The sequence below is a fragment of the Hyperoodon ampullatus genome (genome assembly GCF_949752795.1).
Source record: "Hyperoodon ampullatus genome assembly, chromosome: 5".
In the NCBI taxonomy this organism is placed as follows: domain Eukaryota; kingdom Metazoa; phylum Chordata; class Mammalia; order Artiodactyla; family Ziphiidae; genus Hyperoodon; species Hyperoodon ampullatus.
In genome coordinates, this window is record NC_136918.1 from 76,804,041 (window position 1) to 76,817,764 (window position 13,724).

At 55.7% G+C, this 13,724-nt stretch overlaps 1 protein-coding gene across 1 annotated transcript; it reads right to left on the minus strand.

Moving 5' to 3' along the window:
* Positions 1 to 1,978: 1,978 nt before the first annotated feature.
* LOC307053772 (death-inducer obliterator 1-like) lies at positions 1,979 to 13,454 on the minus strand (the record flags this gene model as incomplete). The annotated part of the gene is given in 11 exon segments (XM_079705254.1): positions 1,979 to 2,679; positions 2,682 to 2,720; positions 2,723 to 2,906; positions 2,912 to 2,992; positions 2,994 to 3,096; positions 3,098 to 3,996; positions 3,999 to 5,179; positions 11,330 to 11,525; positions 12,330 to 12,419; positions 13,144 to 13,297; positions 13,429 to 13,454. Coding segments are annotated over 11 exon segments (3,468 nt in total). The 3' UTR covers positions 1,979 to 2,164.
* Between the last annotated feature and the right edge of the window lie 270 nt (positions 13,455 to 13,724).

The window sequence follows — 13,724 nt, forward strand, 5'->3', positions numbered from 1 at the left end:
TGCGCTCAGCCGAGTAAACCAGACCGTAAGCTACTGACTCTCCAGCCCACAGGGGTAGAGCCTGTCCTGCCCGAGGGATGTTTTCTGGCTGTCTGGGCTCACGGTGGGCATTGGGTGCACAAACTTGTTGAGAAGCTAAATGCTGGCACAAGGGCCACCACGTTGGGGCCAGTCACCGGTGGCCCTGAAGTTCAAGGGCAAGGCCCACACCTTTCTCTTTTCCTCCCAGCGGCGGCCGCTTCCCTGACCTGAAGGCACCGCATCTGCTGGTCCAGCCCCTGCCCCTTATTCCACCCAGCAAGGTGCCTGGGCCACCAGCTCTGCCTCACCACACGCTCGTGACCAGCCCAGTGCTCCTTTAAGGCCCGAGTCAGCGGCCGGGACTTTTGGGTGCCTGCCGACCCCGTCGGTACCTTTGTCGACCGACAGCACCCCCCCCCACCCGGGCCCACGTCTCTGTCATCCCCTGACCGTGCGCTCCTCCGTTCTTCCCTTGGTGGCCTCGGGCTTCCTGCTCGACATGGGGTCCTGTGCTGGAACCATCCCGGGAACGGGGTGCATCCGGCAGGCGTCTTCAGGCCAAAGGGCACCGATGCCCACACCACGCCGACTGCCAAGAAGCGGGAGCTGACGCATCCCTCTCCAGACCCGACTTTCCAACGCGATGCCACACCAGACAGAAAACCTTCTGTAGATGCTTATTCTACTTCAAGTAACAAAGCTATGAAGCTCCATGTTTTAATGTACAGTGATATAATTCTTTGCAATATAAAATACAATTTACAAAAATTTCTATCAAGTAAACCTAAACAAACACACTTCATTTTTTACATTTGTTGTAAATTAGAAAAATTTTGTTTTACACGTAAAAAAGCCTTCACATGTCGTTCGATGTTGGAACTCGTCGCCACTTTAACGTAACCTACTGACAGGGTCTCTAACACCAATCACTCCAAATTGCTAAGTTCTCGATGTTCTCATAACTTAAACGTTTTTGCTAGAAACTGAAAAATCTGTAGTGATGTTCAATGGAACAGACTCCAAAGAAAAAATGAAATTCCCTCATTTTATGTTTGCAAAAGTAACTTTATGAAAATATAAAAAAATTATCAAAGTTTCTTTGTACAGTCAAATAAACGAGCACGTTTTTTCTCTCTTTCGCACTTCAGAAGTACTTGGAAAATACACATGACGAGAAGAGGTATACTGTGTCTCACAGTGAAAAGCTTTCTAGTTGGCAGTTCTTAAGCTAGTATCACTATTTTATCTCAGGCTTTACACAAATATTGTTCCGTTTCAACGACAAACGTTGAGATTTGTCACCTGACAAGTACCACAGTGCAGAGCTCGTGCACCTTTCCCGGGACAGAGAACGAACCGCTCAGATGGTAAAGTTCAACAAACAAAAACGTTCCTGATTATCCAAATCAAAGAAACCTACTCCCTCCACCCACCCTGCCTTTTAAAGTACACTTGATTGCTTTCTTTTCTCACTTTCTTTAGGCTGGTAAAATTTACACCTTTCAAAATAAATTGTTCTTTAAAATTCCACAATTTCTATGCAGATGTTGCTTTTAATCCTGTTTGGGGCTGGGGGGAACATGTAAGGCGATACCTAAACACTGAGCAAAACCAAGAAATGTGTTTTTGTTTCCTGGTTGAAATTTGTATTTCAAATTTCTTCATGACAAGAGAAAGATGCACCTGTAAGTCTGGTGTTTCTCAACATTCCAGAGACGAGCTGACACAGCCATGCACAGAAACACGCGGCCGCCTGCCCCGAACCCTGTGAAGTTAGCTTCTGGAAACAGGTATCACAGATGAGAAGATGTCAGGAAAGGTATGGCTCTGAGGTCCACTAAACTCCCTTAAAATTTACAACAGTCAAGTTATGAGAAAAGATAACTTTATACTCTGAAAAGCAATATGCTCTTGTAGATACTTTCCCATTTCAGTACATTCAAATGGACATGTTAAAGACTTCTTAGTTTTTTGTTTTTATTTAAAAAGCGTCAGAATTGTAAAGGTGTGAAATTTTGTAAGAAATAATCACACACAAAATTACAGTAATTTCTCAAGTCCAGAAGGTTCTGTCCTGTGCGTCAGCTCCCAGCTCTTTCCAAGACCACCTGCTTAGCATGTGAGCGCGGCTTCACGGGCGGCCCTAGGTCTGGGTGGCGGGGGCGGCGCCCCGCGGGGCCGCGGCCTTGGGGTCCCGGGGTCGCTCCGGGCTCCGACTGCGGTCCCTGCGGCGCTCCTCCTCGCGGGCCTTGTCGCCTTCGTGGTCCCTGCTGCAGGACCTCTCCCGCTCACGTCTGCGGTCGCGGTGGCAGCTCCGTCCTCGGGCCCAGTGCCACTTGCGCTGCTCGGCCCTGCCCGCGTTGCGCTCGCGGCCGCGGTCCCACTCGCGGCCAGTGTCCTTGTCGCGGGGTTGGTCCCACTCTCGGCCTCGGTCCCAGTCCTGCTCGCGGCTCCAGGTCCGGCCGCGTTCCCGCTCCCATGGCTTCCCACGCTCCCGCTCACGCCGCCGGTCCTCGAGGGCCTGGCCCGGGCGGCTGTCGGGCGGTGGGGCCTCGGGCTCCTCCAGGGCCTTGTCCCGGGGACGCCCCTTGCAGCCTGGGCCTCTGTACTCGTGGCCCCTGCCCTCGCGGAATTCGGCCTCGGGGCCTGGGGCCGGCGCGGTGGGTGGCTGCGCAGCTCCAGCAGCGCCCGGGGCGCCAGTTTGGCTCTGGGGTGGCTGGGCCCTGGCAGTGGAAGTGTGGAAGCACCGATTCCCTCTTCTCCGGGAAGGGAGTGGCCCCCCGGGGCCCCCCAAAGGGCAAGGGCGCCGCTGCCCTCTGGCCGGTGAACCTGGGCGGCGAGTGGACCCTCTGCTCTTCGAACCGCTGAGGCTGCATCCCCCTGGGTCGAATCCAGGAGCTTGGCCCATTGGGCCTTCAAACTGCCCAGGGTGTGGCCCCCTCGGGCCCACAAAGTGGCCCGCGGTGGGGGCTTCTCTGACCTCTGAACTGAGGGGGAGGAGGGCCACCTCGGGGTCCTTTGAACTGTGACAGCAGAGGCCTCCTCTGGCCCCCGAACTGGAAAGGCGCGGTGCCCGTTTCCCAGGAACGGGGCCTGCTCGGGCCCCTCGCTCTGGTCAGGGGGGCCCGAGGCCTCACCGTACGGGGCCTCCGGGAACTCCCTCTTCTCCCCGTGGGGGTCCTTGCGGTCTCCAAATGGAGGCGGCCCTGCTCCCCTGGGCCCGACCACGTAGGAGACGGATGGGCCCCTCCCATCCCTGTAGGGAGGTGGCCCGTGTGGCCCTGAGAACAAAGAAGGGATGGGCCCGTTTGGGGGCCCGAATCTGCCTGGTGGAGGCCCCCCTCTCGGCCCATCGTTATTAGAATTCTCTTCCGAGATCGGAGGGACTGGCCCCCGTGGGCCTGTGAAATTGGGGCCGTGAAAGCCCGACATCCCGAGAACGCGCGGTGCAGGCTCCCGCTGGCCTCGGAACTGGGGCCGAGGCCCCCCTTTCTCTGCTGCGGTGGGGAACGTGCCGGCCCCCTCAGCCGGCCTGGGCTGTGGCTCTCTGTCTCTTTCGGTTTCAGCTGCCAGGGAGTCACGTTTTTCGGGAAACTGAGCATTTCTCTGATCCTCGTACTGGCAAGAGCCCAGAGGTTTTTCCTGACAGGCGTACACTGGACCCGAGAAAGAATCCCTTCTTCCGGGAGGGTGGAAGGTCTGGCCGTCGTGCTGCCAAGGGAAGAGGGGCTGGAAGGAGGTGCCCTGCAGCGTGGGCAGCAGCACCTCCCGGGCAGGCCTGGCCGCGCCCTCCGCGCCGGCCGCGCCCGCAGGCCCCGGGCTTTCTGTGGGCTCCCGCAGGGGGCCGTCCTGCTTGGCCGGCAGTGGGGCCTCTTCGCCCGGAGCCCACGGTGGAGGGGCTGACTCTGGCTCCTCCTGGGCTGGAAGTGGCCCCGGGGGAGCAGCGGCCCCTCCGGGCGCTACTCTGGCCGGCGGGGGCCTCGGGGCGCGGCCTCGCTCTCGTTGCTCTCCGTGGCCAGCCGCCGGGCCTGCCGCGGGTCCCGGCTCAGCCGCGCCTCGTCGCTCGGGCCCGGGGCCTGGCTGCCAGCGGGGGGCGCGGCCGCCTTGGCCGCGGCCTGCGGCTCCTGCGGCAGCAGCGCGGGCTTGGGCGGCGGCGGCGACATGAGCGCGTCCGACACCCAGAAGTGGGCCATGGAGGCCCCGATGGCCGCCCTCTGCTGCCTGAGCGCCTCCTCCTGCTCCTCCACCTGCTTCTGCTGCTCCTCGATCTGCTTGGTGAGCTCCTCTATCATCTGCTGCCGCTCGGCCAGGGAGGGCGCCTGCAGGCCAGGCCCGCCGTGCGCGTCCACACACATTCTGGTGGGCAGGTCGTCCACGGTCACTTTGGCTTCTTCTAGGATCGTCTCGTCCTCCGGGTCATAGGCCACCTCCTCCCGCTCAGCTGCCTCCGCGGCCTTGTCCGCGTCCTGGCGTCTCCCGCGGTCTCCGAGCTGAGTGTCCAAGGCTCTCTCAGGACCGTCCTCTTCCTCGGGGTCATACGGCCTGTCGTCTTCCTCCTCCTCCAGAGCTCTGTCTTTGGAGAGCTGACCAAACTGCTGGACAATTGGGTCCAGCAGAAGCGCCGACGGCACCCCGCCGCCGGCTTTGGCTCTCGAGTCTTGGTGGGGGGCTGGGGCCGACTCGGCAGGCTCTTCGGTGGGGGTGTCAAACGCCTTCTTCTTCCCGAAGAGAGTCTGCAGGATATATTCTAGGGGTGAAGAAGAGGAAGTGACAGAGGAAGCGGCCACCGCAACCGTCACTGACGCGGGTGATGCTGTGACAGTGTTCGTGGCTCCTGGTTTGAGCGACGACGGTATCTGTAACCCGGAAGATGAGGCCGGCGCACCTGGTGCTTCTGGAGGAGGGGCTGGGGGTGGGGGAGACCCCGGGGGTGTGGTGCTGACAGCTGCGTTCCCTGGGCGCAGCGGGTACTTGCGGGGCTTCTTTTCAGGGAGCAGGGCTGCTGGCATTCTGGGGTGGACGGCATCCATTTCTTCTTGTGTCTGAATACGGGGCCGCTTCTCCTCTGTCTTGTCTAATTTGCCAGCATTTGAAGGCCGCTGTATTTTTTGGCAGATTACTAACCCCAGTATTATGTTTGGACGCGGTGACTCAAGACCTAAAAAGCAAAACAGTTGTGCAAATTTTAGAATCGAATTGTAGCTTTTGTCCTTCAGGGGTCAACTCTGGGTGTGAAGGGCAGCGGGGGGATGGTTTCCAGAGGGAGGAGGAGGGGGAAATTCTGTGGCAAAATAGAACCAAGTGTTCGAAGACCGGCCGCAAAAGACGCAGACTGCACCGCGCACCTGCCCAGCCTGACGGGCCCACAGACCACAAAACCAAGGGCCCAATGCACACGCGCATTCGCCCAGTGCTAAAATTATTACAGGTTTTCAATTATACACAACGCTAGGGTAGAGGCGCGCTGGGGGAGGTGGGGAAGGCCAGCACGCACACACTCCAGGCCGTTCACCTACTGGGAGTGAAGCCTGTATGTACCAGGATGTTTTCTAAACAAACTCTTAGCCGTGTACCTTCATTTGCCTCTTGCTACAAATCAGGAAGGCAGCACCCCCTTTCGACTTTAACTTATGAGCTGCAATATGTAAATTAAGCTATTCATACTAAAATTAAAGGTTCAATTAAGGACCAATTCTACAACTCAATTATAATGATCAACAAAATTATACGGATCGATATAGCACACGCCCTTCGGTAAGTTCATGAGTCACTGGTGTCAAAATGACAATTGATGGGAAAAGTGATGCTGACCAAACTGCCTAAAACAAATGTTCTTGCAGGTTTAGAAAGACATTCAATGACCAGTAACTTCTCAAAAGCTACCGAACGCTCAGGTCTCTGTCAACACAGGACGTGCGGCTTAAAGCCCAAAGGTGTTCAGGACAGGGGCAACAGAGGACACACCACGTGGAGAACACGCTGGGAATTTCAGAACATTGCACAGTTCTTAAAACATAATGATTTCTTAACAAATTCTTGGTCCACACATTCTGGATTGTGGTGCACTGGACCAGGAATGCTACTGTTTCTGTACGGCTCCGCCACCCTCACAGTAATAACAAACCTGGAATACCAACAGGGGAACAGAGAAGCCCACGTCACAGATCAGTAAGTTAGGGAGAAACGATAAACACGGCACCAAAATTTTGTTTCAACAGCATATTTTAAATTAAATTGTATAAACTCAATTTACACATAAATCACTATTGTGTAAAAGACATTCATGCTATATATTTTTTGTTGACTCACTAAAAAAGAAAATCAGCACTGTTTTTCCTATTCTTTCTGTGATTTGAAGTTGATCACAGATCAAAGAGTTGTCCCTAGAAACCCTCTGTGTAGTTCTGAGCGCCTGTCACCCTTCCTAAATTCCAACAGAGATGGGGTGACATGCCGAGCACGAGGGTGGCGGATGTCCCGTCCCGCCCCCGAGGAGGAGGAAGACCTGGCATGCCAGAGGGAGCTGGGCTGGCCCAGCATCCGCATGGATCGGCGAGGTACTGCTGGCCCCCCTCCTCACTGTGCTCAGCGCCTCGTTTCACAGGCTGACATTCAAGGGCTGAGGTGCCCATGAAGACACCCACTCATGGTAAGAGGAATGGCTTCCAGAATGTCCTCTGCCTGCCCTTCTAATGACAGTGGTGACTCAGGGGAAGGAGGAGCTGGGCAAAGGAGGGCGTCGACACAGGAAGGCCAGGCCCACTGCACTGAGCATGGCATCCAGATGGTTCTGCTCAGATGTGAAAGATGCTCTATCAAGTTCACTTTCTAATCAAAATGAATTATTCTAACTTAAAATAGTAAATCTCTCACTCGCTGTAACAGCCACTTACTGAATAATTTACAGCTCACTAATATCCAGTCTGGGGCATAGTCAATAGCTCAACTGGCTCTCGTGGCCCTCTCTGGACCGACTGTCACCGACACGGCCCCAGAGCTGGCAGAACAGGTCCCCAGCCGAGCCACACGCTGGAGCATTGGCCAGCCCCGTGAGCAGGAGCAGCAGAGGAATGTGCTCGGCCACGCGGGCGGGGGCGGGGAGGGCTGGGGAGCCCTGGCCGGGGGCGTCCTCTCAGCAGCCCAGGGCCCACGACTGTCCTCACTGTCCTCAATGCAGATGGGCTATGCTACCTGTGAAGAGCTAAACCTCTAAGGTGCCAACACCAGGGCTTGCGGCATGAATCACGTTTCAGGTCAAAGATGCTGTGTGTGGAGGCTAAGGCACTGCGTTAAATCCAGGGAGATGGGGTCCTGTCCTCGGGAGGTGTGCCAGCCCTACAACTGGCAACAGCTTTATATGCCTCCTAACAAAAAGGATACACCCCAGACTTGGCAAAATTCTCTAGACTCTACCCTTTGCGGTCACAGGCATCACAGCTGAGGGTAGGATTCAATTACTTAACATTTACATTTGTTTCGAAAACAGTAAACTCCCTGGAGACCAGCATCTAACTAAGCAGCTAGTATTTTTAAATGCTTTCAGCTCTCAACTACTTCATCTACACACACCCGTAAGCGATCTAACAAAGCTCCAGAGTTGGAGGAGTGTTAGTTATGCATTTCCCCACTAATCTTCCCCAGGATTTTACATTTCAATTGGGCTGTTTTTGAAGCAGTCAAACCTTCTCTACTTCCCCTGTGCACGTTATGGCTGCATGGAGACTTGAAATGTAACTAGCACCGTGGAGATGACTGACTCGTGGAAGAATATGATTCACAGTGCTACCGGGGTCTCGGCAGTGACCTTCAGGGAGGTGAGGGCACGTCTGGCTCCACCCCGCTCCGCACCCTCACGACAGGCGCCTGGCAAGGGCACGCTGGACACAGTCAAAGGGCTACTACCACTGGGGCGGTGGCAGGGGCAGCTTTCCCCCGAAGGCCCCATTTTCTGCCTGGGGCCCCTGTGGGCGCGCCCACTGTTGAGTGTGACCCCTGGAGAGGAAAGGGCGCCCCGAGACGGCGCAGCAGCAGTGAGCACGCTGGCTGTGTGCAGAGACAGGGCTCCCTCTGGGGGTCCGGGGCGCCGCGCCGGCTCCGCACAGGGCCTCTGTCCCATGGTTACAAGGGGGGTGCTTACTTACCGACCTCCCTTTGAGGGTAGTGGTGAGGCTTATGACTCATCAAGTAGATGAGAACTAGGTGGGAGGCCACTGAACTATCATTTCCAGACAAGGGGTACTGGTCAGACTGAGCACCGGGGTGTCGGCACCCCTGCCCGACCCCCTCCGAACTGCGGGAGCAAACGTGTCCACAATGTCCCGTGTGGTTGAAACGAGCCTTCCTAGCTGCATGTAGGTCCCCGAGTCTTCACGGTGAAAGAACGGGTCAGCCCCAGACCACCCGTACAAAGAGAGAAGTGGACAAACCCAGGGACGAGGGACAGCTGAAAAGGTGTGTGTGGATTTCCTGAGCCAAGACCCAAACCAGGATCTGTGTCCGGGTGTGTCAGCAACAGGGCCGCGGGGGAAGCAGCCCCCATGCACCTTGGACGTGGCACAGCGGGAGACGAGGTTTAGTTTTAATTAATAAACCAGCTGAAAGCTGCCCAACTATCAAATGAGGCTTTTACCCCTAAATCAACCTGGCATGCTCCACTCTTCAGTATTTACAGTGAACACCTTTTTATGGTCTGAGTCCGACAAGACAAAACGTCCACACCTGCGGGAACAGAAACTGTGCTAGAGTTAGCAACAAACATCCTCAAAGAGGACTTGGGCAGAGACCCAGCAAATACAGGGAGAAGCAGCTGCCCGCCCGCCACACTCGGCTCCCATGCAGACTTCGCCCGCTCCCACTCTTGGGTCCCTAAGACCTGAGCAAAGCCAGGGCTCCGCGTCCCAGTGAGGAGAGCGTCGTCCATCCGTCCGTCCGCCCGCCCGTGTCCAGGCGCCCCCAGCGCAGCACCGCCGCCTGCACAGCCAGAAGCACACTGGCGTCGGCTGAGGCAAAGCAAGGTGGAGACAGTCCTCCCTCACAGTGCACCTGGATGGGCACCAAGAGCTACCAAATGGTTCAAATTCAGACAAACAATGGCCAGTTTCCATGAAATATTCATTGATTTCAAAGGAGAGAGAAGCACTTTCCATTCAGCACCATTTTGCCTTTGATTACAACATCTGTACACAGCTACGCAGGAAGACACGCAGAAACTGAAGACGTGCTTTTATCTGACAATACTGCAAGTCACGGAAACGGTCTGCTGTTCAGGAAGCAGTTAAGAGTGAGGACAGAAGGCAGACACCACGGATGGAGCCAGCCTAAGAGAATGGCCCTCTCCCGGCAGTGCCTCGGAAGGCAGGTCCCTGTCCTCTGCTCAGGGTGGTCCACACCTTAGATGCCCGAGGGCCCTCGACAGGCGCCCCCCACCCCCTCGGGAGGGCCGGGCACCCTGGCCTAGGCCCAGCGTCCCATCTGACTGCTCTTCCTTCCGTGAATAAAGCCCCTAGAATTAAAAACATATATACTAAATTAAACAAGCTGAGATTTAGAAGCCCTTCGATTGAAAAACAAAGTCTTTAAAAGTTTATGGTAAAATTTCCCGTACAATCACGTTTCCAAAACCCCTCCTACTACTTTATTTTAATGAAACATTCGTTCTCTACTGTGGATGAACACCTGCAGGCTTTTGAGCATCCCCTTCAGGAAGTGACAGCCTTGGCAATGCAGGTGGAGGAGTGATGTCCACTCCGCTGGTCATCAAGTGTGGTCACTTAGCAGATGAGGTGGGCGCCCTGCCCAGCCTTCCTTGTCCCCGTGTCACCCCGGAACACCCAGCGCGGCCCCCTCCCTCTGCCAGCCGGGCCCCAACCCAGCACTGCACCAGCTCCCGCCGCGGCTCCAACCGGGGGTTTCCTCGGTGGCCCCCGCACCCCTGCCTCCTCACCACGCCTGACCTCGTCCACCTCTGCCCCCCTCAGGGTCTGTGTGTGGCCCCGAACCTGGCAGCCCCCTGCTCGTGTGACAAGGTGCACCGGGACGGTGTCAGGCAAGACCCCATCGCGGGCTCTGCAGGTGGAGCCGTGAGAGGGGCTCCAACACGGGTGAAACAGGGCTTCGTCCCCTCCCAGGTCCCGCTGCTACAGACGTGCAGAGTGTGCGTGTCACAGGATCTACGCTCACACTAGGCCCCGCACAGGCTTCCGCCCTTGTGACTGACCGGAGGCTCTTCACGGTATCGGGAAGTCGGCTTCACCACCGTCACCGCTGCCTCGGGAACACGGCGTCCAGGGAGCTGGCCGGCGCCCCGGGAGCTGCCCGCCAAGAACCTCGGCCACAGCCCTCCCTGCTGCCCGTCAGGCGGCACCGCTTTAGCGCGAGGAGTGGGACAGCCCCCCGGAGAGCTTGGCTTCTAACGTGTTTGGCACTGAGACAGTTCTGTGTGTTGTGTCAGGGGACACGAGCCCTGCGGTCACGGGGACCGACCAGGACGCTGGGCCCAGCCGCAGAGCTGCCGGGGCGCGTAAGTGCCTGGCCGCGGCAGGGGCGCTGGCCATGGACACGGAGGCGCCGGGCGCGGGCGTAGCTACTGCCTGTAGAAGCAGGTGCTTCAAGAGCCCTCACCGCGGGTTACACTCAGCATCTTTTAGGCTTAGCCGTTTTGGGGGCGCCATGGACAAGGAGACACTCCCATTTAGGCGAGACTTAAGTCCCGTCAACTTCTCAGGGTTAAGGGGAGTTGGGTCCCCAGAGACCACGCCCCCCCTTGGAATCACCCTTAGCTCCCTTGAGAAGCCTGAACTTTCTTCCTGGTCAGCCTGGAAATAATTCTTTAGAAGCAGCACTTTCTAAGGAATGAGTGACCAAAACGTGGTCTGCCAAAGACACGCATTCGAGCAGCAGATTTCAAAGTGACTATTTCTAGAACTAGTTCCTGTCTCTCAACGCTATTTTTCGTTTCTCCTCAAAACGAATGCCTGCAGCCAAGAGGCTCTGCCTGACGCCTGCAAGGAGCCAAGCCCGCAGGCCAGGCCCAGGCCCCGCCCTCCCGGCACTGCCCAGCCCCTGCCAGCAACACCCTGCTCATGCCAGGCGGGCGGGCTCCGGACAGGGTTGTCCCTCTTCACAGGACTTTTCTAAGACAATGCACACCTTCCTCAGGGGACCTCCCGTGCCACCCTCCACTATCCGCTGCTTCACCCCTGTTCCCAAGTTCCGCTGCCAAAGGCCGGGTCTAGGTGAGGCACGCAGCTCGCTGGGACGGACTCCGCAGGGCGTCGGGGGGACGTGTGGGCGGAAGCCTGGGGCCTACCTGGTCCCTCAAAGGGCAGGAGTTTGGAGGGGACGGGGTCCGCGGCGCTCAGCGGGATCAGGTAGAAGTCCTTGACGTGCCTGCTGTTGTTTACCACGACGCCGAAGCGGCCGCGGCTACTGAAATAGGAGTACAGAGACATGTAGGCCACCTCCTCCTCCTCCGTCGCGGGGTGGAAGCGGATCAGACACAGCTCCTGCAACAAACAGAGGGCGGGGAGCATTGACCTGCGGCCACTCGGAAAGGCAGCCCCTTCTCCTTGCACCTAAGCCCCCAAAGCAGGAGGGAAGCGAGGAGAGAAGCGACCAGCCCTGATTCTGACTGTCACAGCCCTGCTGCCCAACACATCAGAACAATGAGCTGCTGAAGAGGACACAGGCCCGAGTCTCAAGACTGCTGGGTTTGATCTTGGTTTCGGAGGACTTGCTTTAAAACTACTTAGCCCCACCGTCCTCAACACAGAGCCCACCTCCTGGGGCTCTCGTACTGATGGGGTACTCTGTGTGCAGGGCCAGTCTGAGGCAGCGTCTGACACAGAGCTAAGTGACCACTAAGCGTGCGATGAGCTGCCCGCAGCTCCGAAACGGGAGGGCTGAACTAGACCAGGGTCGTAACCCTTCTGTGACCCCAGTGAAAACCAGAGCCCCTCCCCCAAAGAGCACTGCACACGCAGACACACAGCTGCGTCCGCATCTCAGCGGTTCACAGACTCCAGCCCAGCCGCCTCCCCCGACCTCTCCTCCATCAGCTCAGACAAGGGACACAGCATCTGTATTTCTAACTCTGAACCACACATGCGCTTTCACAAAGCTTCCACCGTCATGCTACTCAGACCCCCCTTCACAGGTTAGCCAGCTATCAACTTCAACGTCCACCTGCAAACATCTCACCAACTAGAGACATTTCAAGTATTAACGCGCAAGATGAGACGTCAAAAAAGAGCCGTGGGTAAACAAACCCCTTCTTCCTTGGGTGCAGAGGTCAGACTGTGGGCAGGTACCTTAGACACCGAAGACCTGAGTTTGCCGACGTAATCCCAGACTGTCTTCGGGGCAATCCGTCCGCCGATGTGAATTGTGTCGGGCAGGTCCTAAGTGAAATGAGCTCTGATTCAATGGCCGGTGGAACCGTGGCCGTCACAGAGACAGACCCCAAACTACCCGAGATTCACAACTAAGACAACTGCAACTATCCCAAACACAGCGGCAATAACTGTGTCAAATGTTGCTTAGTTGACTAACATCCGGGATTATGAGTGACCAAACCCAAGGGTGGTAGGAGGATAAGCTTCTGCTAAATAGGATGACATTTAGCAAAGTGTGTTACTGTTGTCTTTTAGGAACATACACATACAGGAAAGATCCAGGTATGTCTCAGAAGAGACTGAGCACTCTTTCTTAAGTCTGAAGTGCTAGTGCTGTTTCGTTAATTTTGAAAAATAAAAGACCTGTCACGTGTGCCCCTCCACACCAGGGCAGGTCACGCGTGTCTGGCCACACCTGCAGTGGGCACATGCACACCCAGCTTTTGCACAAGCTCTAGCGGAACAGAGGGAGAAGGAAGACAAGCTTCAGCTTTTTCAGAAAAGAGGGAGGGTCTGATTTCTCATTTCAATTTTCGCCACTGTCCAAACTGCGTAACCTGCTGACTCGGCCGGCAACCCTTATTTTGCCTTCAGAGGTGCTTGTGCGTCCAGACACTCAGCAGGAAGGTGGTCACACGCCTGACTCCAGCGCCGGATCAGAGTGCCTTTGGAAAACGCGCGCGTGCACGCACATGCACACACACACACTTCTCTCCCTCCTGGTTCTAACCTCACTGAGATAATCAAAATATCCAGAGACAGGAAACGCCTTAGTGACAAACTTCGCTACACTCTGCATGTTAATGAATCCTTTCCATATGGTGCTGAGTTGAGACAAAAAGAGGGTGGTATCTCCTTCTGGAGGGGACTGGGACTCCGAGATGCTGTAAAACAGAACCACAGAAAATACGTGAATCTTTCTCTGCCCAAAGAATCCCCAAGATTTATTTATTTATTTATTTATTTCACGTGTTTATAAAAGCAAAGTGAATTCCTGCAAGTTTTGATAGCTTACTTTTTCAAATTAATTACCTTCATCATAATGATATGAACACATTCTGGTCAAAGAAATATAAACTATATAGGCAATAAACTGGATGGCTGTAAATTCAAATTCCAGTTTTCAACAACTATATGTCTAAGGTGATAATTAGTCATCCTAAAACTGAAGCTTTAAAAAAACGCCTTTCTAAAATAGAAAATTGAGGAGAGTTGTATATCTGGGTGGATTTCTGAGCCGAACGACTGAATCACTCATTACTGCTCCTTCTCTTCATCTGAAAGAAAGGCCACAGCTCAGCTGCTCAGACC